This window comes from Emydura macquarii, unplaced genomic scaffold, assembly GCF_026122565.2.
Source record: "Emydura macquarii macquarii isolate MOO-44397 ecotype Brisbane River unplaced genomic scaffold, CSIRO-AGI_Emac_v2 contig_1253, whole genome shotgun sequence".
Classification (NCBI taxonomy): Eukaryota; Metazoa; Chordata; order Testudines; family Chelidae; genus Emydura; species Emydura macquarii.
This window is the reverse complement of record NW_027131390.1, coordinates 52310421-52334478: the sequence shown is the minus strand read 5'-3', so window position 1 is coordinate 52334478 and position 24058 is coordinate 52310421. Positions and strand designations below refer to the sequence as shown.

Genomic DNA, 24058 nt, shown 5'->3' with positions numbered 1-24058 from the left:
CACTCCTGGTGCTATGAATCTCTATCACAATGACTATTCTGTGCTATGAGAGCAATGGGGGAGGACTCTTCATAGAATTTTATTTTGAGGGCAGACAAAATGGAAAATAGAATCTGACCCTTCCTTCTTGAGTTAGTTCCACTGCATTTGGTTGGTAGCACTTTGCTTCAGGAAAGCTTGCTTAATGTAATATTGCAGCTTTGCAGCTAGAGAGTAGCCTGTGGTCGTCATAACAAGCACTTGTGCTGAGGAAGCAAACCATTCTCTTTGTCTTTTAAACTGTAAATAACTAGATGGGAACAACAGGAGTATAGGTTTTTGTGTGCACATACATACTCGTGTATGTACACATCAAGTCACATATATCCTGTGTGTGTATACAAGTGTGTGCATGCATACAGACTGCACAAGCAGTAAATGTACTTTTTCTTATGCACAGATAAGGAAATATCTAAAGGGTGTACATATAAACGAAGTGTTATACACATTCCAGGAACATCATTTCTTATTTTGATTTATGCTGTCTATCTCTGACTTGTTTATATAAGAGGAAACAAATTTCAAATAGCACTTTAGCGCTATAAAACACTGGAATGTCCGCATCCCACAATAGAGGGATTAATGTATTATCTTTAAAAGAGAGCGTTATCAATAGCGTGTAACATTCTTCAGAAATATTCCGTCTCCTATGAACGCAGCATGTTACATAAAATCATAATGGCTGAAAAACAAAGTAATAAAACACTTTATGCCAGTGGTTCTCAAACTTTTTGTATCGGTGACTGTAACAGAGCAGTGGATGGTAAACCCCTCATCTGCCTCTGTTGGCCAGGGCCTAAAGGCCCTGGCAGAGCAGGTAACAGCTGCGGCCTTGATTAGGCTGAGTCAGAGCCCTGGCCTAAGGGGGGAAAGGGGAACAGCTGGTGACCTGGCCCAGGGAGATAAATAGGCCAGAATCCAGGGGGAGGTGTGGCCAAGTAGGGCAGGGGAAAGTCTGTGAGACAGGCTGCCTGCCGGCTAGGAAGAAAGCAGAACCCCGAGCCTCGGAACCTCTAGGGTGTCTGGGGCAGAAAGTGGGACTAAGTTGTATGCACTGTAAAAATAAAGGAGCATGGGTGATTGCAACCAAAGAAGGTGTAGTGAGTCCTTTGGGGCCAGGGGGAGTGGACCATGTGGAGTGAAAAAGGGGACCCAGCCTGGTACAGCAACCCTTCTCACACAGCAAGTCTGAGTGTAACCCACCCTTACAAATTAACAACACATTTTTTATATTTAACACTATTTTAAATGCTAAATTTATAACCCGATTGCTTAAAATGAATTTACCTTTTCTACTGCTTTTAAATTAAGACTAAAACACAATTTTATTGAATTGTTACAAGAAGAAAAGTTATTTTTTAAATAGTTACTGTTTAATACTGGTAGGGCATGAAGAAACTTTGTCAGTATCACTTTTCACAGCCTCCCAGCTCTGCAAGAAGCGCTGCGGCCAGCAGCAGTGTAGAAGTAAGAGGGGCAATGGGGCACTATTAAGTTTGCAGTGAAAAGTAATGTTAATAAACATACAAATATCACTTTTCACAGCAAACTTAGTGACCTATTGCCCCTCTTACTTCTGCACTGCTGCTGGTGGCAGGTGCTGCCTTTAGGGTGGCCAGAGAGTGGTGGCTGCTGGCTGGGCACCCAGCTCTGAAGGCAGCACCACTGCCAGTAGCAGCAGCAAAGAACTGCAGAAGTAAGGGTGGCAATGCCATACAATGGAACCCTTATTTCTGCATAATGTTTATCTTTGCGCTGGGACGAGGGGGGGTAAGGCAAATTTTGGGGTGGCTATTGCTCCTGCAAGCCTCCCCCAGCACTGCCCCTGCCTGTGTGCCTGTTACATTATAAATTACATTTTTGGCTGAATTCAGTATTCTGATTGGTTGGCAGTTTAATGCAGCTCTTCAGCTGCTAAACAATCAAGCCCTCTAATGTTGTCTCAGTCCCACCTTTTTATTCTCAGGACAACAAACCTGCGCGCACGATACTACGGTCCCTGGAGTCCAATTTATTTAAAGTGGTGATAATACAAATATATATTTTGTTTAGGAACAATGATTGCTGCGTTATACGTTTACAATAGTTTTTTAAGTAAATACACTACATTGCGACGGAAGCATGTGTGTAGTTTTCTAAAACACTAGATTTAAATTATATATTTTATAGCAGTTGCCCTCTGTTTCGTGCATGTACTAGCGACCCCCACATGATAACTTCACTATCCCCTGCGGGGGCGTGTTTGAGAACCCCTGCTTTATACTAACTTGTTATAAATAATATAAATCAGTTGCCAAGGTGAAATACTATTTTAGTTTTCACTCATTGGGGTGACAGACTCACTGACGTATCGCTGCCACATGTGAGTGATGAGATTACGCTAACACAAGTAATATGTTTGTTTCATTCCATGGTTGTTTCTTTATGGAACCACTGTTAGTGGCTCCATGATTAAGATTGAGCTAGGATTTCACTTTTGACAGGGCTATAAAACTTCTTTGGAGCTGAAACAGTGAAGTGCTGTATATAAATCTCGGTTATGCACTAACTCTTTACTGTAACACAAGAAATAAAGAATAATTTTGTGTGTGCGCGCGCGTGCGTGCATGTGTGTATTTAATCATTATAGAGACCTCAATCACAAATCCATGATTATGATTGAGTTTTGTTTTGCCTCTCTGGATTGTATGAAAAATATAGTCTATCTTCTTCAACTCACAACACTTCTACTTTGAGTGCAGAATGACTTTTTCTTGAAAATGTACAAATTCATTAATTAGTTTGAGTTAAAATTCATTTTAAACTAGGACTTAAATGTATTGTCAGTCTATTCTTTATCCCGAATGACCTTAACAGTGGAATAACACAAGCTCATCAAACTTTCCATATAATTAAAATAGATTTAAATCTTGTTTTGTAGGCTGTATTTAAAGAAAATATGTATTCTAATTATCCAAGGCGGCACTGCTGGGGGAAGTGGGGCAGAAACAGAGGATCTTTAAAGTACAAAGACATTGGGATTAAGGGTGTAGGTTATTTTATTGTTTCTGATATGTTTTCTCTGTAATGCTTTCACCTTAAAAATAAATGTGCTGTCTTAGAAGGGGTTGTATGGTGACTTATAACTGCGGGCAATGTGCTGATCATAGCCTTCTGAGAGAAAGCGAAGTGCAGGCATTGGCCTGTCTGGCTTGCTGGGAGTGGACGGGTAGGTATCACAGTGTAAATCCAGAGAGCTCTGCATTCCCCAGTCAGGAGTGAGTGAGATGTGGGTTTCTGCCTGGAAGAGGGGACGGCTGGGAGCTGGAAACCTTGAAGTGGGTACTCTTGAGAGACTATGAAAGGGGAATACAGGTGCAGTCAGCCTGAAACTTGTGACAAGTATCTGTGACGATCTTTTATTAAATAAAATTTTGGGTAGTGTGTTGTGACTGGTTGTCTAGCTAATTCATAAATATGCTTCAGATATTGTTAGTCCAGTTGAGAACAATATTGAGAAACCTGACTTGAGAATTCAGGTTAGAGAATTGAGGTCATTCTGTTTTTGGCATCTCGGACTAATTTAAAGTTAAAGCCCAAATGTAAAGCTTCAGATACCGGACTAACTATTGAATGACTGTGTTGGGAATTGTTGATCTATTAACCACTAGGATGGCTACATCCACAAATGCAAAGCCTTTGATCTTATTTTGAAGAAATCCTGCATACTGTATAATAGGAGCTTTGGCATGATTTTCTATTTACATTCTTGCATCATAAAGACCTTAATTATAATTATTCAGACTCTTTTAAAATAAGTGAGTGCTATGAGGTGATTAAAATTAGAACTTGTTGCATATACTGGAGTAGCTACTTATTATGCGTTTACTATACAGATTCAAATTATGGCATACAAAATATGCAGACATTTCTATGGGAACTCTAAATAAGTTACTTTATACTGCACAATTTACTATAATAAAAATACAGATCTTCATGACTGATTTAACTTGTTTTAAACATGGGAAAAGTAAAGGCTCTTGTTTTTTCATGTCTGCAGGCTGTGCATCTGGCCCAGGCAAGTTTCCAGATTGAGGCCTTTGGCTCCAAATTCATCCTTGACCTCACATTGAATAAGTAAGTGTACAATTGTGGGTTTCTTTGTTTTCTGCTACTTATGGTTGTCTCTTTGAAAATTATTGAGCAATTTCTGAAGGGTAGTGCAGTAGGGTAGAGCAGGTGGAATCCTGTGAGCTTTGAGAAACTACCGCACTACCCAGATGCATTGATATACTGAAACATTCATGAAAGATGGAAAGCTTGCGTAAGCTAGGTATACTGTCAATCTTATTGGAGCCCAAAATATAGCTTTCTTTAAGAAAGGGTATGTTCCTATTGATCAGTGCTGTAATATATTGGTATGTAAAGAGGAAAAATAGAAATATAAATTTAGTTGGGTCCTCAGGAACCAAAACATATTTGCTGAGGCCCAAAACCTCTTAATTATGAAAGTGTCTCATTATATATACATTATGGTTGTTACCCTTTTCATTCTTAAGCACATTATATACAGTACAAGATTCAGTCCACCACTCAAAAACCGTCATCTGTTGGGCAGAAGATGGCAATCAGGAAGAAAACTGGCAAGCCACGTGCTGCATAACAGTAGAGGAAGAAATTTCCTGTCTTTTTGGTTGCTACTTTGACTTCTTGTCTAGATACATGTTGTAAGGTTACACTTTCTTTAGGAATTACCATTAAATAACAGTTCTGGATTAATATACATATGCCTGATTCATATCACTGTACTTTACTGTATTCATCTGCAACACTAGCTAAAACTTAGATTTGTCTTAGACTGTGAACAGGGACATTTCCTTCTGGTCTGTCTGGAATCCTGGATAGACCAGATGTAAATAGTAGTAACTGATAAACCATTGCAGTTTTCCATTGAAGAACGTACATTCTGAGGCTTGGAGAGTTAATAGTGTTCCATATATCTTCATAAAGGGCCAATTTGAGACATATGTACTTAAAGTAAGGAATGATACAGAACTAAAATGTAAGTTGTACTAACAGATATTAAATTATGAGGTTTGCCAGGATATTTGTAAGTTACTGAATTTAGTTGTTTAAAGACGATTGTTCATTAAGATGCCTTTTTTCTTGCTACATAAGTGCCAGAAAAATTTTGACAGGTATAAAAAAAAAAAAAAAGGGGCCAGATTTATTTCCTGCACCGATACAACGTGTGCAGGAGAGAAATGAACAGGAGGAAGTTGTAGTTGGCTCCCTGATTCTCAAGCTCCTCTGTACGTGTCTGTGATGCAAATCCCTAATATGTCTACATTGCAACTGGGAGTGTGCCTCCCAGCCCGGTAAGACACCCATGCTAGCTGTGCTAGAAGGAGCAGAGCTAGTGTGCATCTGTTTACCCTGGCTGGAAGTCATGCTCCCATCTGCAGTGTTGACCTACCCTAAAGGATCTGACACCAGCTGAGAATTCCTATTGGGGAGAGAGTGAAGCAGAGCTCCCCTGTACATTCTCTACTCCACCATATTCCTTCCATTCCTTAATATTTATACCAGGATTAGGGGGCAAGTTGGCTTTACTCTCCCTATGAATTCCCCTTTTCTGAGAGAATTTTTGTCTGATCAGCGGTGGCTGGATTTTATCTCTTTTGCAAGGCTCAGGTATTGCAAAGGAGATGGAACTGAAATGAATTTCTAGCCCATTTCTCTGCATTTCTTCTGTAACTCAGGGATTTCCACAATAATGTTTATACTTTATCAAGGTATTGTGATGTATACATTAACTAAATATTTACTAACTTGTGTATCACTAATAATAAAAATGTCAAATTTATTGTTTTCATATAATTTTTTGAAAAAATGTAGACTTCCTAAAGGGACTAAATATTTTTAGTGCACATTAATTGAATAGTAACTAAATTAACTGTCAATAATTTATACTTCATTACACTTGAATCTAACAGTTCACTTACTATGTTTATTATACATTCATAATTATATTTAAAGTGCTACCAGTTTTTATAATAAAAATTTCATTTGCCTCACTATAGAGAACATGCAATCAAATGATATGAATGACTACTGGTGTTTCTTTTTTTTGTACTTTGCTATTTTATTTCGCCCCAAATTTGTACCAGAAAAGTATTATATTGTATCAAAAGATTGTATAGATATTTTTGAGCTTGGATTTTTAATAGGGGTTTTAAATCTGCTCACTGCACTTTAAATATGATTTAATAACGTCACATTGGTTGTCCTCAATTTGCCTTCCACATGCTGAATGCGTTAGCTGCTATTTTTGTTAAGTGAAGATTGTTTTAAATACTGTTACAGAAAGAGTCATAGACACAGTGTTCTACCGCATCTCTATTTAAGGGAGGACATGTGGTTCAATGTGTAGGGCACTAGAGTAATTGTTAAAAGATCTGATTCTATTTCTAGCTTTGCCATTGACTGATTGTATATTTGCGTTAAACTGAGACACTTACATAGTTCTTTTACCAGAAGTAGGTCCCAATTTGTTCTTGTATCCAGAAGGGACAGCAAGTTAGACTGATTTTAAGTCCAACCTCAGTATGTCCAGGTCTCTCTGTGCCTTAGTTTTCCTATCTGTAAAATAGGATTAATAATGCTCATCACCATTGTCAAGGTATTTTTGTTTTATTTGGTTTTTTAATGTGCTATATAAATGCTTATTTATTTATTTAGCAACCAAGCCTTTTAACCCCTGCTGAATTGGGGGCCATGGCAGTAGCAAGTCACTTTCCTACAGGGGATCATACTGTTTGAGCTACATGTGAAAATGACAGTTAGAATGACCAGGTGTCCTGATTTTATAGGGACAATCCCGACCCCCTGTTCCAATTTTTCACACTTGCTATCTGGTCACCCTAGTGACAATATAGAAGCTCATTTACAATTGGTATTTTATTTCACTGGAATGTAAGATTAGAGGTGTAAAGCAGTTTTAATTAGAAACCGTTATTGTCTCATTCTGTTCAGTTGCACTATCTCTAATGTTTCTCCCTAAGTCTATCAATATGTTGACATAAGTATGCCACTGTCTATACTTCTAAAGACAGTAAGAATCCTATGAATCCTATAGTGCCAATGTTTGCCACTGTGTGTACTGACACAGAAGGTGATATCTGAGGAAAAAGAATAGGGGTATAAAAAGTAAGTATTACATTTTTGATGTGCAAAATTCTGTAAGCACTGCATAAAAAATGCATACTCAGCTTGTGCTGTCCTTGAGCATTTGTGCACATTTTAAACAACAATGAATCAACAGAAATTAGTGTTCTTCAATAATAAAGAGGTGTTGCTCTTTTCTCGATCATAGAATCATAGAATATTAGAGTTGGAAGGGACCTCAGGAGGTCATCTAGTCCAACCCCCTGCTCAAAGCAGGACTAACCTCAACTAAATCATCCCAGCAAGGGTTTTGTCAAGCCGCAGTTTAAAAACCTCTAAAGATGGAGATTCCACCATCTCCCTAGGTAACCCATTCCGGTGCTTCACCACCCTCCTAGTGAAAAACCTTTTCCTAATATCCAACCTAGACCTCCCCCACTGCAACTTGACACCATTGCTCCTTGTTCTGTCATCTACCACCATTGAGATCAGCCTAGCTCCATCCTCCCTGGAACCCCTTTCAGGTAGTTAAAGGCTGCTATCAAATCACCCCTCATTCTTCTCTTTTCAGACTAAACAAGTCCAGTTCCCTCAGCCTCTCCTCATAAGTCTTGTGCTCCAGCCCCTTAATCATTTTTGTTGTCCTCCGCTGGACTCTTTCCAACTTGCCCATATCCTTTTTGTAGTGGAGGGCCCAAAACTGGACACAATACTCCAAATGCAGCATCACCAATGCTGAATAGAGGTGTCCAGTTGAGGTCTTACTTTGATCATTTTGTCAACAATACTGAAAGTTTCTTGAGGGGAAAAGATGCAGGTGTATAAAATATTGGGTTTACAGAGCAACAAGCTGTGGCTTTTTAAAAATTGCTGAGTCACAATATTTCTGTATGTATTGCTTATTGCTACTTACCTCTTCTGCATAAGATGTTTTGTTTTTAAAGGTGAACTGGAAGTCTTTTTATCTGCCCACTGCTGAACTTAGAGTTCTGTTTTCCCCCCAGCTAATGCATTACATGGAACTACATTTGTTATCGTACTTTTCAACCTTTGCGCCTTCACTTTTAAAATGTGAAACAATGGGTGAAAAGCATGCGAGGACGTTAGGAGATGAGAACAGAGGCTCTGGGAGGTAAGCAGGATGGAGGACCAAAAGAGAGGAAAGAGAGCCTGGAGACATCTAGAGCCTCATGGGAGTTGATTAGGTCCTGCAGTGTTTCAGCCACAGGAAAAGATCCCAATGCATTATGGAAGATGGAGTGTCTGGGCTCAAGAGTAAGAGCTTGTTTATATAGGAGGATATTGGAAGAAAGACCGTGAACTGCAATTCACATGAGGCCCTGCAGTGGCTCAGGTGGTTAGAGAGATTCATATTGACCTGAAATGAAATGTTTCGATTTAGGACTGTTAAAACAAAAAGTTTTGGTATTTTGTCTTTTTTGTCCTGAATGGGGACAAAAGCTAATATCAAAATATCAGAATTTCCTTCAGGCAAGAAATTCCAATTTTAGAATAGCTCCATATACCACTTTGCCTTTTATCCAGATTACAAGTAAACACTCTGGGACCAGATCATCAGTTGGTGTAAATCAATTACATCAATAGCAAGCTCCGCTTCTTGTGCACTAGAAACTAGTAATAATCTGACTTCCTGACTGCATTGAACTATGTTGATTTCTATCAGCTAATGCTCTGTCCCCTAATTTGGTATAATAAAAAGTAACTTGCAACTGCGATAACACAAACTAGTTAACCACAAAATTTTAGACTGACTAGCAACCAAAAAACAAACTGGTAACCAGAGTATCATGGGTATATAAATAGCACTATCTATATTTCCACATTAGCAATTAGATCTAAGCTTTTATGCAGCATTAGGCATCAAAGAGGTAACACAAGCTGATATCTTGATTGTTCTCTTCTGTGCCACATGTCTGTGAGCGCTTTATCATTACAAATGTATGAGTCTCTACTCTACAGGCCTTGTGCAACTGAGTAACTCTCTAGACACAGACACTGTTGGCTGCTGTGCAAGTTTGTTTAAAGTTGGGGGGGGGATAAACCCTTTTTTGTTATGATTTACAGTGAATTCATTTTTGTACTAAGAGAGAATAGAAAAAGCGAATTCTCAGGAGAAAAGAGTTTTTGTTTAAAGTAGATACCTATCAGTATGGTGTGATATAGTAGAATTTAATTAATCTCAATTTAGTCATAATTTTAATAAATAATTTCGAGCACTTGTAAAAATAGTACTGAGTATTGTCTGAATGAAAAATTTGATTCCAGAATATGGAAAAATTCTTACAGTGAGGCGGAGAGAAATACCATAATGTCACTATATAAATCCATGGTATGCCCACATTTCGAATAATATGTGCAGTTCTGCTTTTGTATTAGATGTATTAGAATCGGATAAAGTACAGAGAATTAGAGAATTAGAATCGGATAAAGTACAGAGAAGGGCAACAAAAATTACTAGTGGTATGGAACAGCTTCTATCGGAGGAGAGATTAAAAAGACAGACTGTTCAGCTGAGAACTGAGATGACTTAAGGGGGTTATATGATAGGGGTCTGTTGAGATCATACCAACACCCCTAAGGTTAAGAAGAGAATCTCTTCTTAAGATATTCTAATAACATGTTGCGAGGGTAAGAAAGGGTAAGAAATTTACTGAAGCATTTCTCATGAATGGTGTGGAAAAAATGAATAGGGAGTGTTTACCTCTTCATATAACAAAAGAAGCTGGGATCACCCAGTGAAATTAAGAAACAGCAGGTTTAAAACAAGCAAGGAAGTACTACTTCACACAGCACACAATCAGTCTGTGAAACTTGTTGCTAGGAGATGTTGTGAAGGCCAGAAGTATAATCTGGTTCAAAAAAAGAATTGGATAAGATTATAGGTCCATCAATGGCTATTTGCCAATATGGTCAGGGATGTTCTAAGTGTGCCTAAACCTCCGACTGCCAGAAACATGGACTGTATGAGAGGGTATTCATTACTTGATAATTATCCTGTTCTGTTCATTCCCTCTGATGCATCTGACACTGGCCACTGTTGGAAGACAGGATACTGGGCTAGGTGGATCAGTTGTTTGAACCAGTCTGGCTGTTCATATGGCTCTGGAGGATGGTGCCATGGTATTTAAACCTGGAGAGGGAGGGTGAGTGTGAGTGAGAGAGAAAGTTTTGTTTTTGTTGAACTGTTTCGTGGGTTTGTTGAAAAAAGCAATATCTCAAAACAGAAAACTTTTGGCTTCAGGATTTTTGTTTTTTTGAATAAAAAACATCAGAATTTTTCTGTTCCCCCTTCCCCCCCATAAAAGGTATGGGCTTGTTTAGTTTAAAAAAAAAAAAACTTGAAAGAAAAAACTGGTGCCAATTCTATTTGGCAACGAGAACTTAGGTGCCAAAAAAGGTCTTTTAGGCCCTTGCGTAGGCTCAGAAGGACCTTGTTTCAGATGGACTTGAGGTATATACTCTCATCATCTTTGCTTTGAGGGGTGGAGCCTGGTCTGTCTGTCTTTCCAGGCCTGTGGTGTGAAGACTCAACATATTGAGGTGCAGTTGGGAGAATGACCATCTCCAAGGCATATTAAACACCAGATATGTACATCTGACTGTGGGAAGCAGGAGGAATAGATTGCACACCTTTTAAAACCTGGTCTTTTGGGATTTGGGTTTGTCTTTATTTTTTGCGTCAAGCTGAAACTGGTCTTGGAAAACACCCGGGCAACAGCACAGAATCTTTTATGTATCCTAACTACCTAAAATGGTTTTAAAAACCACAACAACACTTACACTCTCTTTAAGAGAAGAGAATGTGGTTTTAAACAAAATTTGGGCATGAGGAGATTCCTACACCCTCACCTAACTGTGCTAAAGACGGCACTGAGATGATGGGGACCAGATGATCCTCTTAGGTCTGAACATTTGATGCTGTGAGGAGGTTATTGTGTTTGGTCCTAAGGCGCATTACTTCCCAGATGGTTCCAAAGCTGTGCTGGGGGTGTTTTTCACCAGCACGAATATGCAAAGGCAGCACTCTAGAATAACTTCAGTTAGTGATAAATAGTCTTTATTTCTGTAGCGTTTGCAATATTCCTTCAAAATGTTTTTAAAATTTGTGACTTCAAAGCAACATATTGCAGTAGAACAGCTTTTTGACTTGCTTCCCACCTGTTTGTTCAACATATTTACTAAGCAGTGATATGAGAACTATAAAATGATATTGACAACTGTTATTTGGGGGCATTGGTTGTATCATCACAGACAACTGACAGAAATTGCTTCATTAAATTTCTCTTAGCCTGGCAACATGTTGTTAGAATACCTTAAGAAGAAAATCTCTTTACAACCTTAAGGTGTTGGTATGATCTCAAGTTTGCTTCCAGATAAGAATGTACATTTGGCTTATCCAGAGCATTGAGGTACACACATCAGCATATGCCAATACTTCTATCAAATTGGAAACATTTTATCTACCACTTTTCTTGATGCATTTGTTGAATTCTTGACCAGAAGGTACCTGGACTATCACCTCAGAAAAAACTACTGTTTTCTTTGGGAAAGTCAAGCCCTCCTTTTCTTAAGCTCCCATGTTTTCTTTTCTTCCCTCCTATGGTCCCTGCTCTTAGTCCTTCTGTAAGCTTAGAGAGAGTCTAAGAGCAGTCTCCCAGGAACCTACCTGCTGCCTGCACTACCATCCCTGCCTTGCTGAGACTAATTGCATGATCATCACATTCACATATTTTCACTGCACAGTAAGCAGAAAAAGTGATACAAAGTGTGCCTTTCACTTTTTTCACTGAGATTTTGTTTTTTATAGCAAATTGTGAAACTGGTGATGAATGTGAAAACAATATAGCATTAGCTCTGGGGTCTGAACCAATGTTAAGGCATCAACTTAAGTGGCACCTTCCTTGAGAAATGCTGTGAAAAACTTAAAGGGTAACTGTTGACCTTACACATGCTTAAAATGAAAGATTCAGTTTTCCCTCTAATTTTGAGTTCCTTTATTGAGCATATGAGTAAGTTATTTCAGATGCTGTGTCTGTATATGCGACTGCTAAGCAACAGGAAACTAGAAGACCTTTCTGCAAGGTGAGATCTTTCTCGGATTCTGTTTTGGCAAGCTTTCTTTGTTTAGTTGGTTTTGTAGGGAGTCTGAACTGAACAAAACGTACCATAAAGAGGATAGGTGGTAAACAAGTGCTCTTATATATGATACACAGTAAAGAAGTCTTAATTACTTAGATACATTATTGTTAGCATTACTGCTAAATATTTGAAATAAAATATTAGAAATGTGGTCTGGCTTTAAGGTGTGACTGAAATTCAAATTCATTCAGAAATACAGTGCTCTGAAGTTGATGATCTTTTTTAAAAATTGATTTGCATGTGTTTGCCCCATAATTTGGTGGAACCATTCACTTTTGTGGCTGGAATTGTGCTTTGGCTCAGATGGAAGGTTGGATTTCAGAGGTTTTAATTTGTTAAAGATGGAAAAAGTACCCTTATGTTTTAGAAATTATAACCATACTTCTTAGAACAAGGCTACAGCAAAAACAGCCTGAAATTTGGATGGACACAATTCTCATTGGTTTGAAGAAAATTAATTTTGATTTAACAAAGTTATAATTATTAAAAAATGGATACTGAACATCTGCAGTACAAAACTTCCATATGTCCATAACTGCACAACACATTTTTACAGTTACAGGACTTGATCTTGCAAAGACTTTGTGGCTTGTGAGTTGTCCCATTGACATTGTTGTGCACAAGTCTTTGTAGGATTGGGGCCATAGTCAGGTATGTACGCCTGTCAGTACAAAGAATTTATAAGATTTACTGGTTTTTCAAAATGGTGAAATGTAATAGATGTTTTTCTAAAAAAAAATGTTCTAGTTCAACCACAGCCATTGGACATGAAATAGGAGTTAATCCTAGGAAGTCCTGTGTTTTGCAGGAGATCAGACAAGATGAACGTAAGGGTTCCTTCTGGCCTTAAAATCTATGAATCTATTAAATTCATTTCTGTGCTGAGGGCTGGCATAAGTCCTGTGCTATACCATTAAGTTCTGCTTAAGTTTGTATAGTATTTGTACTAAACCTCCTCACAGGATAAATTTAATTCAAGGTGATGAACAGTAGTGGAGAAAAGAACTTTTGAATTCTGCTGACAAAGCCAGCAGAACAGTAATTTGTTACCTCCAGATTTTATATTTTATTCCTTTGTCTACTTTTTCCCCCCTGAAAACTTAGGAAATATTTAAATGGAAAAATAAATAGAAACCTTCTGGTAATTCTGCAAAATAGTCAGGAAATGTCAAAATTTAAGTCTTTTTTTTTCAAATATACATGCATGTTTTTAATGTATGTTACTATTATTGTAGCCAGCTTAATTTTATAATTTAACTTTTTTGAATTTTTAACGTAACTAATGCTGGTGTTTGAGGTTTTTTATATGATTAATAAGTGCATATTCAGAGTGTGGTGTGTGCATTTATGTATATGTATGATACTTCAGGGAGTTTCAGCTTTAGATAATAGAATTCCATATCTTATGTAGAGGGCATGTGTCCCGTACTATAAGCATTCTGCAAAATTTTCATTTACTTCAGTGGGAGTTCCACGTACAAAGGGTTTGTAAAATCAGGACCTAAATGCTGCCTGTATTTATCAAGACTAATTAGCCTGGATAATTATTTTTCCTTTGCCTTTGGTAGGGTTTATTTATAACAGCGATGTGGCAGTGTAAAGAAGCTTGCTTCTCAATTACTGAGTACAACCAATAATTAAAAACACAAAGGAAAACAGACTTGTTTAAGAGATTGTATGAATTGTAATGGAATTTGAGTATTAATCTACCTTCCCTTAAAGATTAATTTCCATAATTGCTTTGGTGCCTTTGTTTCAGTTTTAACAGTAATGTTTGATGTTATATATACATTATAACTGTAAGTATGGGAGCAAACTTAATTTAGGCTCTGATTATGCAAATATTTGTGCATGTACTTAACTTTTATGCTCTGCGAATAGTCCTCAAAAACTTTAAGAACCAGTTTTCTTTGAAAATGGTGCAGCCAGTGACCACTTTTCAGGGAGATTTACCCGTATGAAAAGTTTGCAGGAAGAATCCAAAGATAAACAAGGTTCTAATAAAAATAAATTCAAGTAAGAGTTCTTCGAGTAATGTCCCTATGTGTGCTCCACTGTAGGGCGGCAGTGCCTTTGTGTCTGGAGTTGGGGATCTTCAATAGCAGTGCCCATCAGACCACACATGCACACCTCCCCTGTCTTGTGGAGTGTGCAGCAGTATATATAGCGCTGTGCAGTCCAACTGTCCCTAGTTCCTTCTCTACTGCCTGAGGTCTGGAATGGAACCCTTAGCAGAGCCCTTTTTTCATCTTTTCCTTAGATAGTTCTGTAGTAAACTCTCCGTTAGATAGTTAGTTCTTTGTTTTTTTCCCTCATTCTTCCTTACTAATTTATCATTAGTATTAATTTTTTTCCTACTATTTTATTTTAATTTCTGTGATCCTACAGTATTTAGAATAGTGTAGGTTTCCATTGTCCTGCTTCCCTCCCTTTCCAGTTGGGAAGCATTATCTCACCCTTTTGCCTGGTTCTCCCAGGCTTAAGAAGTGCGTCTCCTGCAGGGCCACCCTCAACCTACAGGATGCATACTTCCATATCACTATACATCCCGCTCACAGACAATTCTTGCAGTTCATGGTGGGTGACAACCACTTCCAGTACAAAGTAGTGCCTTTCAGCCTATCAACAATGCTGTTGACTTTTTTCTAACGTACTTGCAGTGATTGTGGCCCACTTAAGAAAGAGAGGAATCATGCTCTTCCAATACTTGGATGATTGACTCCTCAAAGCTCCATCCAAGGCCAAAGCGCTCCGAGTGTTTCACACAACGATGAATGTTTTCAAAAGTTTAGGTCTCCTTATCAATCTCGAAAAATCCACCTTAAGACTGATGGAAACATTGGAATTCATTGGCGCACAACTTGATGCAGTACAAGCAAGAGCATTTCTGCCACCTCACAGGTTTACAGACGTAACAGACCTGATCTCAGATGCACGAGTGTGCTCCTAGATTACAGCGTATACATGCCTCCGGCTCCTGGGACATATGGCTGCAGCCACTTTTGTTAGATATGCAAGGTTACATATACATGTCTCCAGGGCTGGTGCCACACTGTGTACCTTCCTCACACAGCATGCAGAAACTATTGTCCATGGTGAGACACGTCAAGGACTCTCTGTTCTGGTGGACACAACCTAACAGTTTGTGCTGGGGTTGCCTTTCTCCATCTCTGACCTACCATGATTTTAACTACTGATGTCTTGCCTCCCTCATCAGCTGTGGAGCACATTTGCTTGAACACAAGATACAGGGCAGATGGACACCCACTGAATCCACTCTTCACGTCAGCCTTTTATAGCTAAGAGCAGTTTGCAATGCCTCTTGACATTTCTTAGCACTCCTCAAACATCAGACGATACAAATGATGACAGACAATCTCACCTGCATATACTATATCAGCAGGCAGGGAGGATTAAGATCCCATTTTCTGTTTGGAAGCAATCAAGTTATGTAACTTTTGTATCCAAAACAACTCCTCCATTTCGGCTACGTACTTCAGAACATCACAGCAGACACACTGAGCAGGACCTTGTCTCACGAATACGAATGGAAACTAAACATGAGAGCACTTTGACCGATATTCCATCAATGGGGCCATCCTACCGTAGACCTGTTTGCCACCCAACAGAACACCCATTGCCCCCAGTTTCGCTCCAGAGCAGGTCTGGAATGAGGATCAATGGGGGAAGCTTTCCTCATGACTTGGAATGGACCACAACTGTATGCATTTTCCCCCCTTTTCCTTTCATGTTCCGAGTCTTAAGCAAAATACAGGAAGACTGATCTTGCATCATACTAATAGCCTCAACATGGCCTTGACAAGTATGGTACATCTACCTGCTTCGTATGACACCATGCCGATCTATCAACCTTCATCCAGCATCGTGACTCCTTTCCCAACCCACAAACACTCCATCTAAAAGTATGGTTCCTTCTTGGTTTTGGGGTCCAGAAGTAGCCTTCTCTGACCCCATAAAACATATCTTATTACATAGCAGACGTGACATTATTAGATGCATGTACATACACAAATGAATAGATTCCAACATAGATACATCCCTAGGCATATAGAGCCAGCTCGCGCCCCAGTACCACTCATTTTGGAATACCTCTTCCAACTCAGAGTGTACTAGCCAACAGCTTGTTTAGAGTACACCTGGCTGCCATCACTATTTTTCACCATCCTATTGAAGGATACTCAGTATTTATACCCCTCCTCATTAAGCGTTTCATAAAGGGCATTCAAAATATATACTCACAGATATGAGCTCCCATCCCTACCTGGTACCCAAACCTAGTCTTACGATCTTTGACGAGACCCTTGTTTGAACCAGTGGCAACATGCTCACATTTACACCTACCTATGAAAACTATCTTTCTTTTTGCCATCATCTTGGCCCTAATGGCACATCCACCATATATTGTGTTTCATAAAGACAAAGTGACACTTCATTCACATCCCAAGTTCCTATTCAAAATCTTTTCATCTTTTCATTTGAACCAATCTATGCACCTCCCCACCTTTTTACCAAACCACATATTAACCAATGAGACGCAGCTCTCCATACACTGGACGTAGGGGGTGCATTATCATTCTACTTGGATCGATCTAGACCATTCAGAAAATCACCATGCCTGTTCATATGCACCACTGAGGCCCAAGGGCAATGCTATATCAAAAGTGTGTCTCTAAATGGATTTTGCAATGCATACGCCTCTCCTATGAACTCCATAATGATCAGGCTCCTATCTCTATTGCATTTCTTAACAATGTTCCAATTATTGACATATACAAGACAACCACATGGGCATCCTCAAATACATTTGCCCAGAACTATGCCATTATGCAGGATTCTTCTGCAGACACTGTCATTGGACCTACAGTCCTATCCTCAGCTACACAAGCTGCTCCAAAGCCCCAACCTTCCAGGTAGGGGCACTGCTTTGTATTTACCTATAGTGGCGCATCGATGGGGACATCACTTGAAGAAAAGGAGAAGATTACTTACCTTGTGCAGTAACTGAGGTTCTTTGAGTTGTGTCTCCATGGGTGCTCCACTACCTGCTCTCCTCCCATCTGCTTCGGAGAGTAACATATGGGCTCTGCAGCAGAGAAGGAACTGAGGGCAGTCAAACTGCATGGTGCTGTATATACTTTCCGTGCACTGTGCAAGGCAGAGGAGGTATGGTCTGATGAGCACTGCTATTGAAGATCTTTGACTCTAGAGGCAAACGTGCTGCCACACCTACAGTGGAGGACCCAGAGGGTGACACATTTTGAAGAACCTCAGTTACTGCACAAGGTGAGTAACCTTCTCTTATTTTGTATGGTTTCTAATGTAAATACTCTATGACCAATTTTCTTCTAGCTGTGCATAAAAACTGACAATTTTCAGGCCAAATGAAATTTCCTAATTAAAATTAGAGGAACTGAAAATGGAGCTTAAAATGGAACTCGTAACTAAACTTTGGAGCCAGAACCATGGCACAATTGAGTGTATGCATAACTGTATATAAAACAAAAATACAATATTTACAGATAAGTTGGTGGTAAACTGAGGATTGTTATATAATTTTGTAGGCTGTTGAAAACCTCTGGCTTAGGCTGCCTGTATCTGCATTTCAAGACCTAATTTACTTGGACTGGGAACATTGTGTGTCAGAGAACTGATGCCCCATCCATACAAATCCTACTCTTCCTCTCAATTTATAGGCGTGACTCTGAATTCATTTAGCCAAATCTGAGACATTTTGGATTAGAGTCAGAGCATCAGAAAGAGGTTAGACTCCTCGGAGATACTATAGGAATAATACCAGAGTCAGCCACATAAATAACTAGGGCATAAGATGCTAAGGCATCTGAGGAAAATGTGACTATGTTGCCAGTACAGCAAGGGACCTAAGACATTGTTGTAAGCAAAATTGTTCTAAATAATCCATCTGGGGTTACTAAAGGAGGGAATTCGATGGAATTGATTTCTTCCAAAGTTGTTAAGGTGGCTGCTTATCATATTGGCAAAGAAAGTGGGTATTATTTTTTTGGGCCTAGGAAATCAGCTGAGTGTACTGCCAAAGTAAATTATGGAAAGGGTCTCAGAATCTATATGGTCATTCTTCAAATTGACAGGGTCAGGTCAATTTTTTTCTCTTACAAACAAAAATATTCTGTTAACCTTAATGAAATAAAGGAAATAGAAAAAGAAAATTAAACAGAGCAGACACAACATTAATTTCTATTGCTCATTTGACTCTTCTTCTGCTAATGAAGAGGTGGACTGTTACATGTGGAAAAATGAGTCTCATCTACAAAACGTGGGAAGACTATAGGCAGTGTGATCTAATGGCTAGAGCACTGAACTGGGAGTCAGGAGACCTGGGTTCTATTCCTGGCTTTTCCACGGGACTTCTGGGTGATTTTGTGCAAGTCACTTCACCTCTCTCTGTTTCCCCATCTATAAAATGGGAAAAGCAATACTACCTTTTTGTAAAGTGCTCTCGGATTTGCTGCTGAAAAGTGCTATATAAGAGCTTAGTATTATTTAACATGTCCAATAAATAACAATAATAGAGTTGAAAACAGGTTGAGAATTCAGTCAAATCTGGGAGAGAAAAAGAAATAAAAATGAAAGGGTTCCTTTCTCTTTGTAAGTACAAATGTCTTAATTAAATCTTTGGCAAATAGTTAGTACTAAATGGAAACATCTCAAGAAAGGTAAATGCCTTCATAGACATTCATAAAATTTATTAAAAATGCAAATGGATAAAACAGAATTGTCCACTATCGCTAGGGTGGATACATATGATATTGCTAGGCATGATAGATTTTATTTTTATTTTTTGCAATTTTGACAATTGATTTTTAAAAATGTTTTTAAACTATTTCACTTTTTACAGTTGCAAGAAATTAAGTGGGGAAGGTTGGGGTTAGGGCTGTGCTGACAGTGGAGCTTTTGGGGACTCCTCGTGTGGCCGAGGAGCCCAACACACCCATGTGCAAGGGGCATGGAAGGGTGTGGTCCTGACCATGTGGATGGAGCAGACACGCCTGGTCAAGGCTGTGAGGAAGATGACAAGCCCCTGGTTTTGAGGCAGGCCATCTTGCTCCTGACCAGGTCCTGCTGAGGGATATCCCTGCACACCTGGCTGGTGAGTGAGCGAGCAGTGCTGTGAAAGCATGGCTGAGACAGCAGAGCTGTCGTGGGCTCTCTGTGCTGCTGGAACCCTTCTGGCGCAAGGTGTGAGGGAAGGCTGTGATCCTGGTGGGGCAGAACAGAGACCCCTCGCCAGGACTGCAGGGGCAGTAGGAGCCCCCAGCTGTGGAGAAGGCCATGCCACAACTAAATGGCTCTCCCTTCCTGGGCAGGAGCCATTTAGCTACATGGTGGCCTCCCCCATAACCAGTCATTATTGTCCTTGCAGCCCAGTCTGGGGGATCTCTGCTCTGCCTTTCCAGGACCGCAGGCTTCCCTACACCTTGCACCTGCATGGAGCCAGTGTCACCTGTCCGGTGGCTATAAGGGAGCCTTCTGCAGTTCCACTTTCACAGCCCCACTGACTTATTCCCATGACGGGGGCTGCAGAGGGCTCTCTGCGCTGCCACAGGGTCAGTGGCATTCGAATCCTGCAAGTGCAAGGTGCTGGGGGGAGGCTGCAGTCATGCCAGCTGTTACCGATGTATATATTATTTCATTGATTTTAGTGTGCCAGCTGAAATCAATGTTTGCTGAAATCAGTCAATTTAAATCAAATCCTGCCAAGCCTAGTTGTAGACCCGGCTAAAGATAAGGTGATTCCCATGGAGAGAATGTTTTCCCCTCCTTTAAAGATCAGCAGACAGATGAGTATAGGAATAATTAAGATACAGTTTTGAAGTAGCTATAGTATCTCTTAAAACATCAGTTTTGTCACTTACCCACAGTAGTTCTGTCATAGCGCAGTGACATTGAGGCATTTCCTGTAGCAAAAAATGAAAGCTCAAGATTCTTGTAAAATATCTTTGGCAGTTTAATTTTTTCAGATGTTTTTGATTAACTCCTTTGATTAACTGAGATGTTCTTAAAGGTCCATGGCCTCCCAGGCCGGCCACAAGGAGAGAAATCTGTGGTTGAAGCTATGGCAATCTGATATTAAGGAGATGCTGAGGATCCATTCAAAGGTTCTGAAGAGCCATTGAGGCTGCCACTTTAAAAGGTGGCTGCTGACATAACTGAGAAGTATGATCCTTCCTCTTCAAAAGAGGTAATTCAGGCATAAATGAAGAATTTCTTCATGCCCCTATTGCTGTGCCCCAAACTGTGTTAGAGAGGAGAAGCTGGTTCTTAAACAGAGATCACACAGGAGGCAGATGTAGAAAAGAATCTGGCAATGCATCATTAGTCATGAGACTCTAATATGATTCCTTGACTCCTTTTTAGAAACCCCTCTGAAATGAGGGAAGATTATCAGGATTTATTCAAGAGTGGCTAGCACATTATCCAGCAAAATACTAAAGGAATGTATCAGCTTGAGATACTCCATAGAATTGACATACATTTCCCCTTCCATTTTCATTCAGCACTAAAGAAAAGTTATTTCTCATCCTTTTTCTGGTAGTTATATGACCTATAATTAGGTGGGAAAGAGGGTTTTTTGTGGTTTGGAAGAAATTAGAAGTAACCAGAGCAGTACTAGATCCTAAGTGATTTTAAATAGATGTACCATTTATGGAGGTTTCAATATGGAATCATCATTCATATGAACAATAATAATACTAGGGGACTTCCTTTCCTACACAGATCTCTTAAAAGTTACCTGGAGATTTCAGTTCATCCAAGTCTTCAGTAATTTCTTACATTTGCTTTTTTAAACCTACAGTTTTAATACAAAACACCACCATTTGGCCTATAAACAGTTTGCAGGGAATATATGAAAATAATACTAAAGCTGGTTACTTGTTTGAAATCACAAGGAATTTGTCTGCAGTACTATTCCTGGGTGACATTCTTGTCAGAGCAACTTCAAAGGCAGCAACCAAACTTGAGATTACTATAAATACATAGTGGAAGCATAATTTAATAATAAACTTCAATAGGAACAATCAAGTTTCAGCAAATTGTGTACTTGGGTATAGTTGGGATTGACAATAGGGACAAGGCTACAGAGAGTATTTCTGCTGGAGGACTTTTTTTGAATCTACAGGAATGAATCAGATCAGGACTGAGCTAGGGGCTGTTCTAAATTACACCCAGTTTAAATGGCCCCCAAAGGGCCATTCCACAGCTGTAAGTACCAGAGTACATCATCGCTCTGGCTATGTCCTGGCAGGCCTCACCACATCATTTATTCTGAAGATGGGAGGGGTGATTAGGACTGACTACGCATCTCCACACCTAAGGATTTAGCTATATTTAGGGGAGCCCGCATATAGCCATTTAAACCCAATTTTAAGGCTGGTTTGCACTGCTAGCATGGCACAAAATGTTTATATTGGGACCAGGATCTGGCTCCCTCCACTTAAAGTTCTAGTATCAAAATTTTATAACAAGAATACTTAATACTTCACTTTTTAGTATGATATAGTAATTAAGCTACTGTTGTCAAATCAGCAAAACATATCTTGTGATGCATTATCCTTGGTGCTAACTGTTTTGTTTGCTTATGTGGTAATTCACTAGGCTTAAGTAATTCACAACTGGTTGTTCAGTCATTAGTGCTGAGTCTGAAACATGTACACAATACACAAGCAATCAGTTGATTCTTTAGTACCTAAGATAAACATAATTTAAAGAATATGAAACACAAATAAGTCAGATATTGCCTGTCTTGTTATGGGCTCCATCTTTAGTTTCTCTGTTAGAAATAACCAAACAGGTTGTCCCTGGGGTGGATTGTGGAGATGGAACCCTTTATTGCCTGCTCGTTCCACCTCGACACTGTGAGTGAGCGACGAGGTGGTTACTTTACCATTCTTTTATCCATAACGGTATGTACATATATACATTTCCAGCAACTCCCCATAGACCCTTATTTGGTTATATTGATACCTATAAAATGAATATTAACTACATAATGAATACAATTATACCCATCCCTGTTTGTTGTTTACAGGATTACCATACAGAGGTCAGGCACATCACCTTAAAACTTATACATTTTATACTAACATACTTTGAAATAAAGGTATGCCGGGGGAAGGAAGATAATGCTTTCTTCCCACCAAACGCCTTGTGCAGGAGTGGCGATAGTTATTATGTGAGCCTCATCCCCTGCGCAGATGGCCAGGAAGGGAGGAAAAGAAGAGAGATAACAGGCTCTAACTAGAATTCACACTAATTAACAGAAACAAGGTTTGCCCATGCCTTGACCCCGTTCCCTGTAGCTTAGGCCTGACCATTTGTCTAGCTTTTAACTCTTTACTCTCCTACACTCCCCCATTCAATTTCAAAGAAAGGCCCAGGCGCTCATCCTTTCTGCACACTGGCTGGTGGGGCACTGCTCCAGGAGGCCCTGTCTCCAGGTGGCCCAATGCCTTGATCCACTGGTCATGCTACAGGGAGACGAGGGAGACGTGTTACTGACTGGACAATATGCCTAAAATTACAGGTATGATTTTTCGGGGAGAGGCTAGGATGGTACAAAGTTTTAAACATCCCATAAACATAATTAAAAAACAACTAATATGATTAATATTCCTAGAACATGAGCAATAAGACCAAGGAGCGAATGAGAGTCTGTTAAGCCTGTTTGAAGGGCACAGGCTACATCAGTCCACACACAGTCAGCAGGCAGTTCAGCGGCTAGTTGGAACGCATTGGTTCCTCAGAGGGCCTGGGCTTCCAAAACCTGTGTTCTGCATTGCTCAATTTGGAGTTGTTTCAAAAGCTGTGTCAGGCAGTCCCAATTTATCCAGGAGGTTTCTGGTATAGCCTCAGTACAGTTCATTAGAATTGCTAGGTGTCCTGTTATATTAAGCTGTTTTATGGCCGGTATGCAGATTTGATAGGTGGAGTTTCCTAGTTGCAGGGAAAAGTTTCCTGGTCCAAATCCTACCCGTTCCACACACCTTCCATCCTTTAGCCCCTGACCATTTAGCACGGCTGCTCCCTCCCAGCAGATTTTATTTCCCTGTTCCACCCAATGCTGAGGGGATACTGGTTCTATACATCATAATGATGGTGGTGCTTGTGACCATTCCTCCCATGTGTTACCTTGTCCTGCCCAAATTAGTCCCATACACGGATAGCATACCTTTGGCTCAACCAGAAACCGTGTGTCGTTTGCTCCAACCCGCACCTGCCACACTGGCTTTTGGGACCATCCCCATTTGCACTCACCTCCAAAACCTGCTTGCAATAGGGTAGCAGAGGTCCAATTCCCTCTAGCTACTCCTTTTCCCCGAGGAAAAGGCCAATAGCTTTTTAATTGCTTTACATTGGTACCCTCTAATCCAGAAGGCCATACCCCCAGATGGGCATCCCATAAGAGGTTTATAAAATGATTCGTTAAAGTTTGCTGAACCTGGTCACAAGGTTCTTTCCATAAAATAGTTTTAACACTTTTCATTAAATTTGTTATAAGGCTTTTGGTGAGGTTTCCAAGGGTTAAAATAACCGTTCCTAGCAGTTGGTCAGTGGAGCTCAGTGCAGATCCCTGCAATATTCCTCCTCTGTCTAGTAGCCCCAGAGCATGTTCCAGGTCTTGGACTCGAGCTGCTGAGTTAGATTCCACCCTTCC

General features: G+C 39.7%; 1 protein-coding gene across 3 annotated transcripts in view; it reads left to right on the top strand.

Annotated features, from left to right (window-relative positions):
• ADAM23 (ADAM metallopeptidase domain 23) overlaps positions 1–24058 on the top strand; it is a 239490-nt gene that overhangs the window by 92745 nt on the left and 122687 nt on the right. For all 3 annotated transcript variants that reach the window (XM_067548777.1, XM_067548774.1, XM_067548775.1), the window contains exon 3: positions 4079–4155. In XM_067548777.1, the coding sequence (XP_067404878.1) occupies positions 4079–4155 (77 nt within the window). The remainder of the gene's footprint in view (positions 1–4078; positions 4156–24058) is intronic.